This window comes from Triticum urartu, chromosome 6, assembly GCF_003073215.2.
Source record: "Triticum urartu cultivar G1812 chromosome 6, Tu2.1, whole genome shotgun sequence".
NCBI classification, from domain to species: Eukaryota; Viridiplantae; Streptophyta; class Magnoliopsida; order Poales; family Poaceae; genus Triticum; species Triticum urartu.
In genome coordinates, this window is record NC_053027.1 from 19280528 (window position 1) to 19296628 (window position 16101).

Genomic DNA, 16101 nt, shown 5'->3' on the forward strand with positions numbered 1-16101 from the left:
TTTGGTTGCCCGGACTGTTCTCCTTTTGTGTGGGATCTTCTTTTATCGATGTTACCGCATTTTATAGCTGTTAATTAATGGAGATACTGTTGTATCAACGAGCCTTCTTTTGGTGTATGATGTGTTGATGTTTGAGAAAATATTCCTAGACTCCTTCTCCCAACTAGCGGAGACATTCTATATATGGAGAAAAGTAAGCAATTAGAATTACCATGCTTTCAAAATATTTCTGGGCTCTGCATAATGCTGATGCTGCTGTCCATACGCACCGCACAGCAGGGGGAACAAGGGGTTCCACCGGATCACGCACTGCAGGTACGAGTGCGGGATGCCGGCCTGGACTTGTGCGTTCGCTGTAACAAGCTTGGAAGCATACACACCGTCATGTCCATACTCCATACTGGCCTTATTCGTTCCCAGCAGTGGCCTGAGTTGTTCTTCTTTGTTCTATAGAATCCTCATTTATCTACAAAGATAGTACTCCCGCTGTAAAGAAATATTTTCTTTACGGAGGGAGTACTGGACAGTGGAGATCTCTCGGATATTATTTCCAATTGCCTCTGTCGGAGCAGCGAGGTGGCCTACTCCCAGTTCAATGATCTCCAGCTCTTGGCTAATTCAGTAATTCTGTAATGATGATGTGGACATATCAACTGAATTTTATTCACCTGGATACTTTCCTACCTCGCAGGCATATAATATTCTGTACTCTTGCAGTCATGAAACCCCTCCTGTTAAATGAAAAAAAAAAGCAAATCTTGCTGTCAAAGGAAGCATCATCTTCTGTGGCCAGCACTAAGAGAGTGAGTGAATACAAGAGCAATCTTACTCATGTGCCTTGTGTGGTCTTCACTCTTCAGACAGTTGAAACAAGGGTTCACCTTTATTTCAATTGGCAGTTTGCAATGTCATCCTAGTAAAGTGAAACAAGGGTTCACCTCTGTGTCTGATATCATCCATTCATGGATTTCACTCTGAACTTGAAGCTGCCTAGGGTAGCTAACACTAACTGAATCTACTTTGCAGATGATGTACAGACCACACTGCGAAAAGGAATTCGAGAAAAGGCAAAAACAATTGGTAGCTAACACTATACAGATCAGATTGCCAAAAGGAGTTTGGAACTGAATCTATTTTGCAGATGATGTCATATTGCCAAAAGGAGCTGGGAGAAAATGCAAAAAGAAATGTTTTTGTCTGTCAGACAACCTCTAGGCCACCCTGTAGAGGCAGAAGCCAATCCAGGAACGATCCTCTACAGCCGTCGGATAACACCCATCGGGAGAATCCGGGCCGTTAATCACGCTCTGGCCCAAAGGTTAGAATGCATCAACCAGACTGAAGTGCTTGCCTCCTTATTGGTAAAGGATGCAGCGGTACGAGCCTATAGAACAGATCCTGTTCAAGTAAGGTCGTGCTGCCATTAGCAGCGTCACTCCTTATAAATCACTCCAACGTTTTCTAAACTAGCGAGGTGGGACTAATTGAGTAGAGCAGGCACATGCAGCAGCGCCTCCTCAGGCAGAGCTTGGAAGAAGGGTTAGTGGCCCATGTACATGTAGCTGTGGAGGAACGTCGTACCCATCCTGGCGACGGTTGCGTGTTTATATAGCCAGGTCGCGACCTCCTGGTATAGCGTACAAAGTTGGTTCAGATTACAACTTGAAGAAGAAGGGATAGAGGAGGTTACAAAGATAAACGCATATGAGCTAGATCCTAGTCTATCTTCGGTTGGAAACCTCCTGGCGATGGTTATCTGAACCTGTCACGTACGGCACTTGGCATGACCAATATTTCGTTCAACACCCTCCCTTAATCACAACTTGGTCAAGTTGAGATTACGCTTGAACTCTTCAAAATTTTGTGTAGGTAAAGCTTTGGTGAATCCATCTGCAACCTGATCACGCGAGTGAATGAAGCGAATTTCCAACTGCTTGTTTGTAACTCGTTCTCTAACAAAGTGGAAATCAATCTCAATATATTTTGTCCTTACATGAAAGACAGGGTTAGCAGACAGATAAGTAGCACCAAGATTATCACACCATAAACATGGAGCTTGGGTAGTCTTTACACCAAGCTCTCGCAGCATGGACTGGACCCAAATAATTTCAGTTGTGGCATTTGCCAAAGCCTTATACTCAGCTTCAGTACTGGACCTGGATACAGTGGCTTGTTTCTTTGCACACCATGATATTAAGTTTGGACCAAAAAACACTGCAAAACCACCAGTAGATCGTCTATCATCTAAACAACCTGCCCAGTCAGAATCAGAGAATGCACTGACAAGTGTAGATGAAGACTTGTTGAAAGTGAGACCAAGATTAACTGTATCTTTTACATATCTCACTATACGTTTGGCAGCTGTCCAATGAGTTGTGGTAGGTGCATGAAGAAACTGACAAACCTTGTTTACTGCAAATGAAAGATCAGGTCTTGTCAAAGTTAGATACTGAAGTGCACCTACCAAACTCCTGTACCTGGTACTGTCATCTTGACCCAAGGGTTTTCCTTCTGTAAGTGACAACTTTTCTACGCTGGACAGTGGAGTTGGAGAAGATTTACATCCTTGTAACCCAGCTCTTCTCACCAGATCAGTAGCATACTTTTCCTGAGATAAATGAAGACTATTTCCTTGTTTCTTGACTTCAATCCCTAGGAAGAAGTGCAAGTCACCCAGATCCTTGAGAGCAAACTCAACATCTAAATCCTTCAACAATCCTGATATAGCCTCATTAGATGAGCTTGTGACAATAATATCATCAACATATATAAGAACGAATATGGGTGTTTTCATCTTGTTGTAAATAAACAAGGATGTGTCAGACTTAGAAGGAATAAAGCCAAGAGTTTGCAATTTGTGACTTAGTCTGGAGTACCACGCCCTAGGGGCTTGTTTGAGTCCATATAATGCTTTATCAAGCTTGCACACATGAAAGGGTTTGTTCTTATTCTCAAAACCAGGAGGTTGTTTCATATATACTTCCTCTTCCAGAACGCCATGCAGAAACGCATTCTTGACATCTAGCTGTCGAAGGCTCCATCCCCTGAAAACAGCAATAGAGAGCACAAGACGAATAGTTGCAGCTTTAACAACTGGATTAAAGGTGTCCTCATAGTCAATGTCGTATCGTTGTTTAAAGCCTTTTGCAACAAGTCTGGTTTGTAGCGATCAATGGTTCCATTATCCTTCTTTTTGACTCTAAAAACCCACTTGCAATCAATTAAATTTTTACCATGCCGTGGAGGAACCAGATGCCATGTTTTATTTTGCAGGAGCGCCTTGTATTCTTCTTCCATGGCTGTGCTCCAATTCTTGTCACCAAGCGCCTCTCCAAGAGTACTAGGTTCTTCTGTAGAACAAACGAGACTGAACTTTGTTAATTGTTTGTAATTTACTGGTTTGGTTACCCCTTTTTGAAGACGTGTTCGCGGAGCAACAGACACAGAAGTTGGTGCAGAAGATCCTGCTGCTGTAGCAACAGGACTTGCAGATCCCGAGGCTGATCCCGTAGCATCCCCCGCGTCGCTGCCAGCCAGACCGGATGGATCGTCTGCACCGGCACGGGGTGGAGGTGTTGGAGAGGCAGCTGGGTCAGGCGCAGAAGATCCTGGGCCGCGGGACACGTCCGGCACAGGCCTATCAGGGCGCAATGATGAGGCAGACCCAGGTGGAGCCACACCGGATCGCGCGCCAGCTGACAGGGCCGAATCCACCCGCGAATCCACGCCTGTCTCCTGTCGGGCCGGAGCGACCCTGGGAGCCGCGCCTGTCTCCTGGCGGCGGACGTAGTGGCGGGGCCCATCAGCGGGCCAGCGAGCCTCGGTGCGCCACGTGGGGGCATCCGAATGGGGCGGGTTGGATAGGTCGCCCGCGGGACCGCTGCTAGGTCGGCTGTCAGGCAGCGCGGAGACCCGCGCGCCACCCCCTGACGGCAGCTCAGATCCCGAAGGAGATCCGCTGGCAGACTGCGGTGGAACTGATCCCGAGGCGGATCTGTCCCCTAGCCCTGGACACATAAAATGTTGCATATTTGACAGATTTTCTTCACTGTTTTGGATATTTGCTGCACCATTTTCTCCGTAGTTTTCATCTGCATCATCATAAAACTCATGCAAAGGGTTATGATCATTAGTCAACGGTGAATCATTACAATCATTATCCCCATGAGAGATGCCCGTAAGACTGGATGGTAGAAGAAGGATTTCTTTTCGAAGGAGTGCACCGGCATTAGGATGAAGTTCGGAGAAGGGAAATTTTGTCTCATCAAACACGACGTCGCGAGAAATATAAACGCGACCAGTGGAGATGTCAAGACATTTGACACCTTTGTGTTGAGTGCTATAGCCAAGGAACGCGCATTGCTTGGAGCGAAACATGAGTTTGCGGTTGTTGTAGGGTCGGAGATTTGGCCAACAAGCGCAACCAAACACACGAAGTGTTGTATAGTCGGGTTTGGTGTGAAGAAGACGCTCAATGGGAGTTTCATAGTTTATGACACGGCTAGGAAGCATATTTATGATATGTACCGCAGCAAGAAAGGCCTCGTCCCAAAACTTTAGGGGCATGGAGGCACCGGCCAAAAGTGCTAGACCGACTTCAACGATGTGTCTGTGTTTGCGTTCAGCGGACCCATTCTGTTGATGGGCGTGAGGACATGACACGTGATGAGATATGTCAATTTTCTGGAAGAACGAGTTTAGCTTCTCATATTCCCCTCCCCAATCAGATTGGAGAGCAAGGATTTTGCAATCAAACTGGCGCTCAACGAGAGCTTGGAAGTTCAGAAACACTTGGAACACATCGGACCTTTTCTTAAGAAGATAGATCCATGAAAAGTTGCTGTAATCATCTATGAAACTCACATAATACGTGTGCCTACCAACAGAGGAGGGGGCAGGACCCCACACATCAGAAAACACAAGCTGTAAAGGCTTGGTGGAGATGCTAGTAGAAACTGGATAAGGTAATTGGTGGCTTTTAGCCTTTTGACAAGAATCACAAATTGTTTCAACATCACGCTCTCCAACATACGGGAGCTTATTTTTCCTAAGCAATCGCTCAACTAAAGAAAAAGATGCATGTCCTAAACGATCGTGCCATCGTGTTGAAGACACTTTGGTGGCACTGAAAACTTGTTTATTGAATCTTCTAATCTCCGGAATCAAGGGGTAAAGCCCACGAACGCATCTACCTCGATATAGCACCTTCTTCGTTGCCTGATCCTTGATCAAAAAGAAGTAAGGGTGAAACTCAAGGAAGACATTGTTGTCAATAGCAATGCGATGAATGGAAAGAAGACTTTTTGAAGCACTGGGAACATGCAGAATTTTTCTGATATGAATTTTTCGAAGAGGGGTTTTAATGATTGAGTGACCAATGTGACTAATTTTCATACTTTCTCCACTTGCTGTGTGGATGTGATCTTTGCCACGGTACTTGTCGCGCATGGTCACCTTTTCCAGCTCTCCGGTGATGTGGTTCGTGGCGCCGCTGTCGACGTACCAGTTGGTGTCGACGCCGTAGGAGCCATCAGCGACTCCGGCCACCTTCTCGTCCTGGGAGGAGTCATCTTCATCCTCCTCAAAACGGTACCAGCAATCCTTTGCCGAGTGTCCCGGCTTGCCACAGATTTGGCACCTGATTGTGTCAGGGCGTGATCTGTTGTTGGAGGAGTTGCTGCGCCGGCCTCGGTTGTTGGTGAAGGAAGGCCGGCCGCCGCGGGTGTTGGGGGCGCCGTTGCTGTTGCCGGTGCCAGCGCCCTTGCCCTTGCCGTTCCTAGGCGGCCCGCGGTAGCGAGAGCCTCCGCCCCGACCATGAGTGGCGGCGTTGGCTGATGACTTGAAGCCACCTCCCGCGCCAGCTCCCTGGAAGAGAGCCACCCGCTGGTCGAAATTGCTCATTTGCCCGAACAGCTCGTCGAGGGTGACCGGGGTGGTGCGGGCGTCGAGGGCGGACACCAACGGCTGGTACTCCATGTCAAGCGCATTGAGGATGTACGAGATTAACTCACCATCCTGCAACGGCTTGCCAGCCGCGGCGAGCTCATCGGCAAGCCCCCGCATGTGCGCGAAGAAGGTTGCCACCGATTGCGTTCCTTTCTGCGCATTTGTGAGGGCGGCGCGGATGTTGTTGATGCGGGACAGCGACGTCGACGAGAACATGCTCGCCAGCGCCGTCCAGAGTTCGTGTGCATGCGCGATGGAGGTGACCTGCAGTAGCACCTCTTTGGACATGTTATTCACAAGATAACCGACTACCTGCTGATCCTCGCGGAACCAGACGGCGTGAAGTGGATTTGGGATGGTTTCCTCCTTTTCATCCTTGTCCTTGCTGACGACGAACTTGGCCGGCTCCGCCACGCTTCCATCAACGTACCCGAAGACTCCAGCTCCTCTCAGCTGCGGCGTGATCTGGGTGCGCCAGAGGATATAGTTGGTGCGGGTGAGGCGCTCGGTGATCTGGCCGGAGAGGGGGGAGGAGGTGGCGGCAGATGAGGCCATGGCAGGAAGCGGCGGTGGAGAGGAGGAAAAAAGACTAGATGGGAAGAGTTAGGCTCTGTATACCATGTGGAGGAACGTCGTACCCATCCTGGGCGACGGTTGCGTGTTTATATAGCCAGGTCGCAACCTCCTGGTATAGCGTACAAAGTTGGTTTAGATTACAACTTGGAGAAGAAGGGATAGAGGAGGTTACAAAGATAAACGCATATGAGCTAGATCCTAGTCTATCTTCGGTTGGAAACCTCCTGGCGATGGTTATCTGAACCTGTCACGTACGGCACTTGGCGTGACCAATATTTCGTTCAACAGTAGCAATTGTGCCCGAGAAAGAATAGAGCCCAGCCCACCCGAGTGATGCTGTTGTTTCGTTTTTTTCTTCTCCTTGTTGAGTTAGCTGTGGAGATTTTGAACCAGTTTAAATATCTAGCAAATGCTGCATGCCCAATAATTTAAATACATAATTTTGTTTGTTGGACTACTTCGGTTGCATTTACAGTATCTTTATAGTTTTGTTGAGTCAGCTGTTCAAAAGTTTTTCAGCGGAAACACTACTTGCTATAACCTTCCCAACAAGCCAAGGTATAGCATGGCAATGTATCTTAATTTCTGGAAGAAGGAAAAAGACATTGATCTAGCACTCTCACCGCCAGCATCAGTCAGTCGCTACAAAGGTCATGTCGTGAAGGAAGTTGGCACCTTCAGCTCGCCTGGTTCGTCGGGCAGTGACGAACGCCAACAACCTGAAAGACAACAGAATGGATGTGAAGCAAGTGTGTGCATCTGTGCAGGTGGCTCCCAAATACCGCTGACACAACAGGCGTCGATCGGTCGATCGACACAGGGCTCGGCTCTATTCTTCTTCTGCAGAGTGTGGTTCTAATTATACCTGAAAACAGAATACATATGAGAAAGAAAAATGGTACAGACAAACAATCGGGCCAAGTTCTATAGAACAACCCATTGGGGAATCACAATTGTTGCATGTTTCAGGCTTTAAGCTAGAACAAGATTTAGTTTATTTAATCATCATCATCCTTTTGGTTGCCCTGACTGTTCTCCTTTGTGTATGATCCTCGATTCCTCATAGATCTACAATGATAGTGCTGGAGAAAATCTCTGAACACAGAAATTTGTTCCGGTTGCTGATCACAGAGCAAGAAAATCTCTGAACATATATCAATGCTGAATTCACCTGGATACACCGCCTCGCTGCCATGTCAAATTCTGTCTGGCAGTCATGTAACTAACCCTTCCTGAATTTAAATGGGACAAGAAATCTTGCAGTCATTTTTTTTCCTGGCTGCTATACCAAGACAGACTGAATACAAGAGCTTTCTTTTTCAGTTGCCAGTTTGCAAGGTCATACTAATGCCCTGGCATTGATCTAGGACATGATTTGCTGGATAATGTATCAAGCTCTTAAGCAAAGCAAGAAATAATCTTGCTCTTTTTAATGGAGATCAGCACTCACTCCTGCTCGTACTGCAATTAACAACCACATGGTTCCACATTTTACTCAGTTGGCGAGAGGATTAACCACATGACCAAGGAACAGCGTCGTGCCCGTCCTCTCCTCAACCACGGCAAACAAGAATGACCGATCCGCCACAAAGTCGACAAAGTGCGGCGGCTCGCTTGGAAGCGCGCTGCCAGCCATGTCTATGGCCGTGGCAGCAGCGGCCACGGTGCCTTGCTCGTCCACCTCGATGGTGGCCTTGTGGTGCACCCCGCCGATGGAGAGCCGCCCATCCCCGCCGCTCACCATGCCTGAGAAGTCGCCGCCTGCGAAAGCCCTTGTGACACCAAGCTTCCGCATGTCCGACGACGCCTCGAACTCGGTCGTGAACTTGAACTTGGGGACCATGAACCGCCGTACTTCAACCTCCTCTTCTGGCGTGTGCTTCCTGATGAACTCCGGCGACGACACCACCTTGTCGTAGAGATCGGAAAGGCTGAGACCGCCGCTGTCCGGGAGAAGGATAAGCATGTGGAATGCAGCGGAGCGGTCGCCGTCGTTCCTGTAGGGCAGCTTGAGGGCCCTGAAGCCCGGGTAGAGCGCGATGTACTGTGACCGGCCTGTCGTCATGGCCGGCACGCGCACGGTGGCGCCGCCTGCGGTGTGGAACGGCGCGGTGAAGACGTCGAACGGCTCAGGCCACGCGCCTTTGAAGTAGAGCGCGTTGGCGAGGACGACGGTCGTGGACGAGTCGACGGAGCCGGGAGGGAGGATGTGACGGATGCGCTGCTTCGTCGCGTCCGCCACGAAGCCGTTCACGCGCCGCCTCGCCTGCTCAGCCCCCGACACGAAGTCCACGGATTCCGCCGTCGCGGCGTACCGCGTCGCGCCGGTGGCCGTGAACTCCGGCCTGAGCGCCCTCCTCCAGTCGACCCACACGCCGCAGGCGAAGGACGTCTGCTTCAGCCCGTTGAGTCTGCCGACAAGCTTGATCGCCGGAGCTCTGTGCAGCTCGTCGAGCGAAGCTGACCCGAGGAGCCCCAGGAGCTCCCTGCGCGTCTCGCCCCGCGCGCCGGCGGCCACCATCGCGAGCGCCGCGTGGATGGACAGCGGCGAGACGACGAAGTTGCGGCCCGTGCCAGCCGCCGCCCGGACCCCGGCCTCCCTGGCGAGACTCAGGCCCGACGCATTCCCGGCCGCGTCGCTGACCACAGCTTTCTCCTCCTCAGAGTGGCCACCAGGAGGCGCGCCGGCAAAGAGGGTGGAGCAGAGGTGCCATGCGGCGAACAGGGCCAAGCAGAGGAGGACGGTCTTCCCGAAGCGCGACATCGGAATGGCCGTGGGTTTGTGGTAAGACGCAGACAGGATCACCGGCGATCTGACGACGGAGACGATGGGGGAAGACGGCCGGCGGCGGGCAGGTGGAGTCCCTCCGTGGGAGCTGACGCGTGGGTTAGGTAGGTTAGGTGCACAATGGGCTGATGGGCTTCGAGTCCAGTCCCGAATGGGAGAGACTGGTCTGGTGGGCAGGTCGTTCTTCAAGGGGTATAATAATTTTCATTTTCTCAAAAAAAGAGAGAATATTTTTCAAATAAGAAACCACTACAGTGGCAGGAGTATATTAATTGCACACATATATTAGGTAGGACATAATTTGTGTTTTTTCTTGAGGGGATATTATTTGTGTATTAATTATGTGATCAGTGGTGCTGATATTTGAAGCAATCTAGGTCCTTGCATTGACTTAGTTCCATGGCCGATATTAATTGAATTTGCCTCTTTGAATCTTTTTATATTGGTATATTAGTTGTTGTTTTATTCTACCTCAAGAAAACTACTCTAGATGATTAGGGTTCAAGAACTTCGCCTGCTTTTTGTCATCATTAAGTGAGTTATCTATATGATCATCGGTGAATTCGTTCACCCCTCCATGCACCTTGCATTGCATGTGTGCTCTGGCACGATATTCTTGGCACGTGAATAAACATAGACCAGGTCAGAAATAGCTACTAGGTGATGGCGGGGGAGGGGGTGTGTGAAGGGTAGCAGGAAGGGTAAGGAGAAAGCAGACCTGCACACAACGATGAAGAATATGAAGTTGAAGAATGGAGGACTTAACGATGTCTTTGTCCCTGATGAGGAGATTAATAACAAGCTTGTGAAGGCAACGAGATTGCTCTTAATTAGTGGCTAGAGTAAACATGAGGCATCTGTTTAGCATAGATGCTTTCAAGCAGTGCCATAGCTACAGTGTGGTACTGTTTGCTACAGTCCACGAAGTGTTGACTCTCTACGCCCAGGCTAGCCTGGGGTCTGCCTATGCCCCTGCTTTCAAGGGCACGATGAAATTCGCATGGAGGCTTGCCTGTGAGCCAGAGATACACTAGCTAAATGAGAACTTGTTCATAATCCATGTGTTCTTTCTTGGCGAACGAAACAGGGTTCTCCTTATTGAAGACTATGATGGCAGAGTTAGGCTGGAATCGGTGAAGCTTTTATCAAATCCAGGTGTGGGCACATATACAGAGTATCCTAGAGCTATGTCTCACCTAGGTCATTACAAACCAGCTATCATGAATGACACTGCAGGTCCAAAGCATTGAGATGAATCCGATTTGGGTGTTTGGGGTGTGGGGGGGACTGAATGTGAATGTTTTGAAATTCAAGAACATTTTTATAATTTGTAAAAATATATTTGCAAACAATAGCATTTTTCGGTAATTCAAAATATTTCAAATTTTAAAACAAATTCTAAAATGTATAATAAAATTCGAAAAGGAAAAAGAAAATGAAATTAATAAAAAAAGAAGAAAGAAATAATAGAATAGAAAAAAAATACGCTCAGGCCTTGCCCAACCTGGAGATGGCATGGCTTCCATCGAGCCGCCCAAACATTTGCCAATTTGAAAAAAGTTCATCAATTTTGAAAAAGAATGTTTATGAATTTTAAAAAATTACAGGATTTATAAAACTTTGTAAAAGTTGAAGAGAGTTCCTAGATATGGAAAAAACTTCATGGATTTAAAAACTAAGTTTACGAATTTAAGAAAATTTTCACAAATCAAATGGAAAAAATTTCGTGTAGGGCGTTCGGGTTGGGCGGAAGGTTCCGTCTCAGAGTACCTTTTTTCGACATTGTTCAAATGGACCAAATTTTTTCTAGGGCCTTGTATCACCATTCCAAGGCACCATGCCAAGTTTTTGTGATTGGGATAATTCTTCATTTTCAAATAATGTTCGTGCTTTCAAAATTTATTTGGAATTTAGAAAATAATCCCATATTTAATGTTTTTCTACGCAAATAGAAAAATGTTTGCGGAAATTCAAAATAATTTGGTTTCAAATTTTTGTTCATATTTTCTGAATTTACTTGATATTTCAAATTTTGTAGTGTTTTTCCAAAAATGTATGTGTTCAAAATTTTGTTTGCTCTTTTGAAATATGTTCGTGTTATGACATTCTGAGCAATTTTGAAAGACACGAATAAATTTTTGACATATTTGTACGATTTTGTTTAAAATATTATAAGCGTGAGCATTTTTTGAAAAAGGAAAGGAAACAAATAAAGGAAAAAAAGAAAAAGAAATAGTGATAAAATGACCGATCCAACAATGGGCTAGCCCAGCCGAAAGCAAAAAAAGAAGTAAATACACATAAGCATTAGGATGTCCTAGTTGGTTAGTGTGGTCCTTCTTAGACCAAGAGGTCTTGTGTTCGATTCACATTAATTGCATGCTTTTTATCTTTTAAAAAGAAAGTGAAAAGCAGCCGAGGCCGCCGTGAGGAAAAAAAGGGCATGGGTGAAAAGACCATACTATCCTTATTATATAGGAGTATAGAGACATCTCAACCATCAATGTGTTTATCTTTTAAAAAGAAAGTGAAAAGCAGTCGAGGCCGCCGTGAGGAAAAAAAGGGCATGGGTGAAAAGACCATACTATCCTTTATTATATAGGAGTAAGAGGCATGCTTTTTATCTTTTAAAAAGAAAGTGAAAAGCAGCCGAGGCCGCCGTGAGGAAAAAAAGGGCATGGGTGAAAAGACCATATTATCCTTTATTATATAGGAGTATAGAGACATCTCAACCATCAATGTGTTTATCTTTTAAAAAGAAAGTGAAAAGCAGTCGAGGCCGCCGTGAGGAAAAAAAGGGCATGGGTGAAAAGACCATACTATCCTTTATTATATAGGAGTAATAGAGACATCTCAACCATCAATGTGTTTAGGGGGGTAAACCGAAGCAAAAGTGAGTGTGAAGTTGGTCTAACTGAAACTGAATGGTATACTGAACAACTGCAGAGTAATAACAGCTTTATTGCAGGATTTAATGTCCATTTTATCCTTTGTTTTATCAACGGAGTACATATCTATTTATCTTTTAAAAAGAAAGTGAAAAGCAGCCGAGGCCGCCGTGAGGAAAAAAAGGGCATGGGTGAAAAGACCATACTATCCTTTATTATATAGGAGTATAGAGACATCTCAACCATCAATGTGTTTAGGGGGGTAAACCGAAGCAAAAGTGAGTGTGAAGTTGGTCTAACTAAAACTGAATGGTATACTGAACAACTGCAGAGTAATAACAGCTTTATTGCAGGATTTAATGTCCATTTTATCCTTTGTTTTATCAACGGAGTACATATCTATTTTACCATGCAGGTGTAAGATTTTGGGATGTCAAGGATGAAGAATCACACTTTTTGTTTCCTTCAAATCCACAGCTCAAACAGTAATATCTTTGATCTTTTCATGCATTGGTTTTGTTATGTTTGGCTCTTGTGTGATGTGACACTCCATTCATCGAGAATCATTTTTCTTGATTCATCCGTTCCATTCGACAAATGTGGATATTGCCTCTTACATTTTCCTTGTTCCGCTGGTGTGCATCTTTTGTAAATAACCTATCGTGACTGTATTTTCGGTTGGCCTACAGTCGGAGTGGACGGCAGCTTTTGCGATGATAGAAGATTGAATGCTCCGGCTAAAAATAGAAAGATTGAATGCTGGCATCAGGTGCGACGTCTACCGTTTTGGAGCGATCCTACGGGAATTAATTAGCAACGTTGTGTGTGCCATGGAGCGGGCTGAATCCAATGCAAGTCGTCGGAGTAGTTGGGTTTCAGAGCAAGGACGCAGCTTCGGTGCCTTAAAGGCACCTGCCTTTGGGTCACTGACATGTGGGCCAGCCACCTGTTAGGCCCACATGTCATAGACACAAAGGCAGGCGCCTTAAGGCACCGAAGCATAGTCCCAGAGGAAACGGCTAGACGTTCCCAAAGAGGTCGACCCACTGGTGGCTTGCATACTATCTTTATGTTGGGACAAGTAAGATGACAAATCATTCTTCAAATAATATGCTGCTTTTCTCAATTTTCATTTTCTCTTTTTTCTGCCACTTGCCTCACTGACAATGACCTCTGATGATCTTTGTGCAGCGATGCAAGCAAACGACCATCCTTCTGCCAGCTCCTGTCGCCGCTGAAGAAGTTACATCAGTTGCTTGTTACAGAAGGCCTCTGACCGTATACAAGACAAATATCTAGGTAAAATGCAAAAAAGAAGAAAAATACAAGTATTTATGCTTTTAAGTGGACCAAGTTTTTCATGTTGAAGCCCGTGGGAGATGCATTCAAGATCTCTGCAACATGGATGCATATGGATCAAGGTTCTGCGCATCCTTTTCAAGATCTCTGCAACATGAGAAGTAGAATTCACAACAAAGATATGGTACTGTTTTTTGTTGGTTTAAAACAGAAAATGGGGAGGAAAAAAGGGAGCCAATAGTTTTTTTATGTCTGCAGAAAGTTGCAGGCTAGCTAAATATTTACCACATGCAGTCTTGTATATCATGTATACACATGTTACTTGGCATCTCTATGATAGGCATATTAATACCTGGTTATCTCCTCTTTTATCGATGTTACTGCATTTTATAGCTATTATTAATGGAAATACTGTCATATTACCATGCCTTCTTTTGGTGTATGATGTGTTCATGTGTGAAAAATATTCATAGACTTTTTTTTTAAATCAGAGGTGACATTCCATATACGGAGAAGTAAGTAACTAGAATTTCCATGTTTCCAAAATATATCTGGACTCTGCATAATGCTGATGCTGCTGTGTGAGAGAGCTGATTACTGATTGCTTAATTGTTTGAGTCACTAGAAGTGGCCTATTCGTTCCCAGCAGTGGCCAGAGCTGTTCTCCTTTGTGCTATGGGATCCTCATTTATCTACAAACATAGTGCTGCAGAGTGCAGATCTCAGATATTTTATTTCTAATTGCCTCTGTCTGAGCAGTGAGCAGGCCTGCTCCCAGTTCAATGATCTCCACCTTGGCTAATTGTGTGCTGATCTTTTTATATGTTAATTCTGTGATAATGACAGAGCAAGATCTCTAGACATATAAACTGAATTTCGTTAACCTGGATACTCTTCTACCTCACACGGCGATCATAAAACCCTCCTTCTTCTAAATGTAAAAGGAAATCTTGCTGTCAAAGGAAGCATCATTTTTTTTACCGGCCACTGCTAATTGACTGGCTGAATACAGTCGAAACAAGGCTTCACCTGCGATTCAGTTAGCAGTTTGCAGATTCCTCCTAATTGTGCCCTGGCATTAATCCAGGACATGCTCTTTTGGATAATGTTTCAAACTCTTAAGCAAGCAATCGATAATCTTTTTGATTGAGTTAACAGGACACGAGTGACCACATCATCAAAGGATTACTTTAAAAATGTTGGATTGTTCAAAAAAAAATGTTGGAAATTGTCGTAAGATGAGCTGAACTTAGCTTTCCATAGAGCTCTCTTTCTGAATTGTCAAAGATCATTTGGGTTAAAACATAAGTCTCTTTCTGAATTCCCAGCCTCATGTAAAACCTATACGGAATTCTCTGTACATAATTTATTTGTCGAATATCATCCATTTCCTGGATTCCATTGACTGAATTTAGTTTGCAGAAGATGTACAGATCATATTGCCAAAAAGAGAAAGTCAAAAATGTTGTTTGTAGTCTGTCAGACAACCTCTGGGCCACATGATCCTGTTCAAGTAAGGTCGTGCTTCCTTCAGCTGTGCCACGCCTTATAAACCACTCCGTCGTCGTCTAAACTAGCGAGGTGGGACTAATTGAGTAGAGCAGGCACATGCAGCAGCGCTTCTCAGGTTTAGCGAGGTGGGACTAATTGGAAGAAGGTTTAGTGGTCCATGTAGCTGAGCACGAGAATGAGCAAGGCCCAGCCCCATCAGAAAAACGTTAAGCTGCGCAGATTTTGATCCCTTAAAAAAAAGCTGTGCAGATTTTGAACTAGTTTAAATATCTGTCAAATGCTCCATAGCCTGTACTTTTAATACTCCCTCCAATCCGAATTAATTGACGGAACCTTTATACAAAGTACAATGCACATTGTATCGAGATTGCGTCAGTTTAATTGGATCGGAGGGACTACATATAATTTTGAACAATGCTTATTCTAACTTTCTTTTTCATGACACCTAGTTTTTTTTTGTTTTTAGTTAGCTTTTATGCCAAATGAAAGTACAGTCGGCCATTACCAAAGTAGCAGACACAGTGCTAGGTTAGAAAGAAGAGAGAGAAAAAATGCGACAGACAATAACAAATCCGGAGAAAATGAGTGTGGTGTAACTCCGGAGCATCCGAGACAGAACATAAACGTGTCGTTAAAGTACTTCTGTTGCATTTACAATATCTATTTGTTTTAGTCGACTCACCCGTTCAAAAGTACTCCAGTTGACTGGCTAGCACAAGATTTAGTTTCTTTAATCAGCATCCTTCTTGTTGCCCGAACTGTTCCGCGTTCGTGTTGGATCATCATTGATCTACAATGGTGTTCCAATTGCGGATCACAGAGCAAGAAGATCTCTGTACATATCATACTAATGGTGAATTCACCTGGATACTCCGCCTAGCTGCCTTGTCAAATCCTGTCTGAGAATCATGTAAGTAGACCCTCCCGAAGTTCACACCCTTGCGGATGCTAATCCCCGTTTGGAGCGGTGTGGAGGCACAATGCTCCCCAAGAAGCCACTAGGGCCACCGTAATCTCCTCATGCTCTCGCACAATGCAAGATGCCGTGATTCCATTAAGGCACCCTTGAGGGCAGTCACCGAACCCGTACAA

General features: G+C 45.5%; 1 protein-coding gene and 1 non-coding gene across 2 annotated transcripts; both read right to left on the reverse strand.

The window, feature by feature from the left end:
• Window positions 1-1194: 1194 nt before the first annotated feature.
• LOC125517813 lies at window positions 1195-1416 on the reverse strand. The gene has a single exon (XR_007287818.1). It is a non-coding gene; the product is annotated as a small nucleolar RNA U3 (small nucleolar RNA).
• A 6349-nt stretch (window positions 1417-7765) lies between these two features.
• On the reverse strand, window positions 7766-9465 carry LOC125514371 (putative serpin-Z12). Its single transcript, XM_048679680.1, has one exon. It carries the CDS (start codon window positions 9284-9286, stop codon window positions 8018-8020), a length of 1269 nt encoding a protein of 422 aa, XP_048535637.1. The 5' UTR covers window positions 9287-9465; the 3' UTR covers window positions 7766-8017.
• Between the last annotated feature and the right edge of the window lie 6636 nt (window positions 9466-16101).

Excerpts from the sequence above, each read along its gene's own strand:
- LOC125514371 (XM_048679680.1), bottom strand. The coding sequence starts at position 9,286 with ATGTCGCGCTTCGGGAAGACCGTCCTCCTCTGCTTGGCCCTGTTCGCC.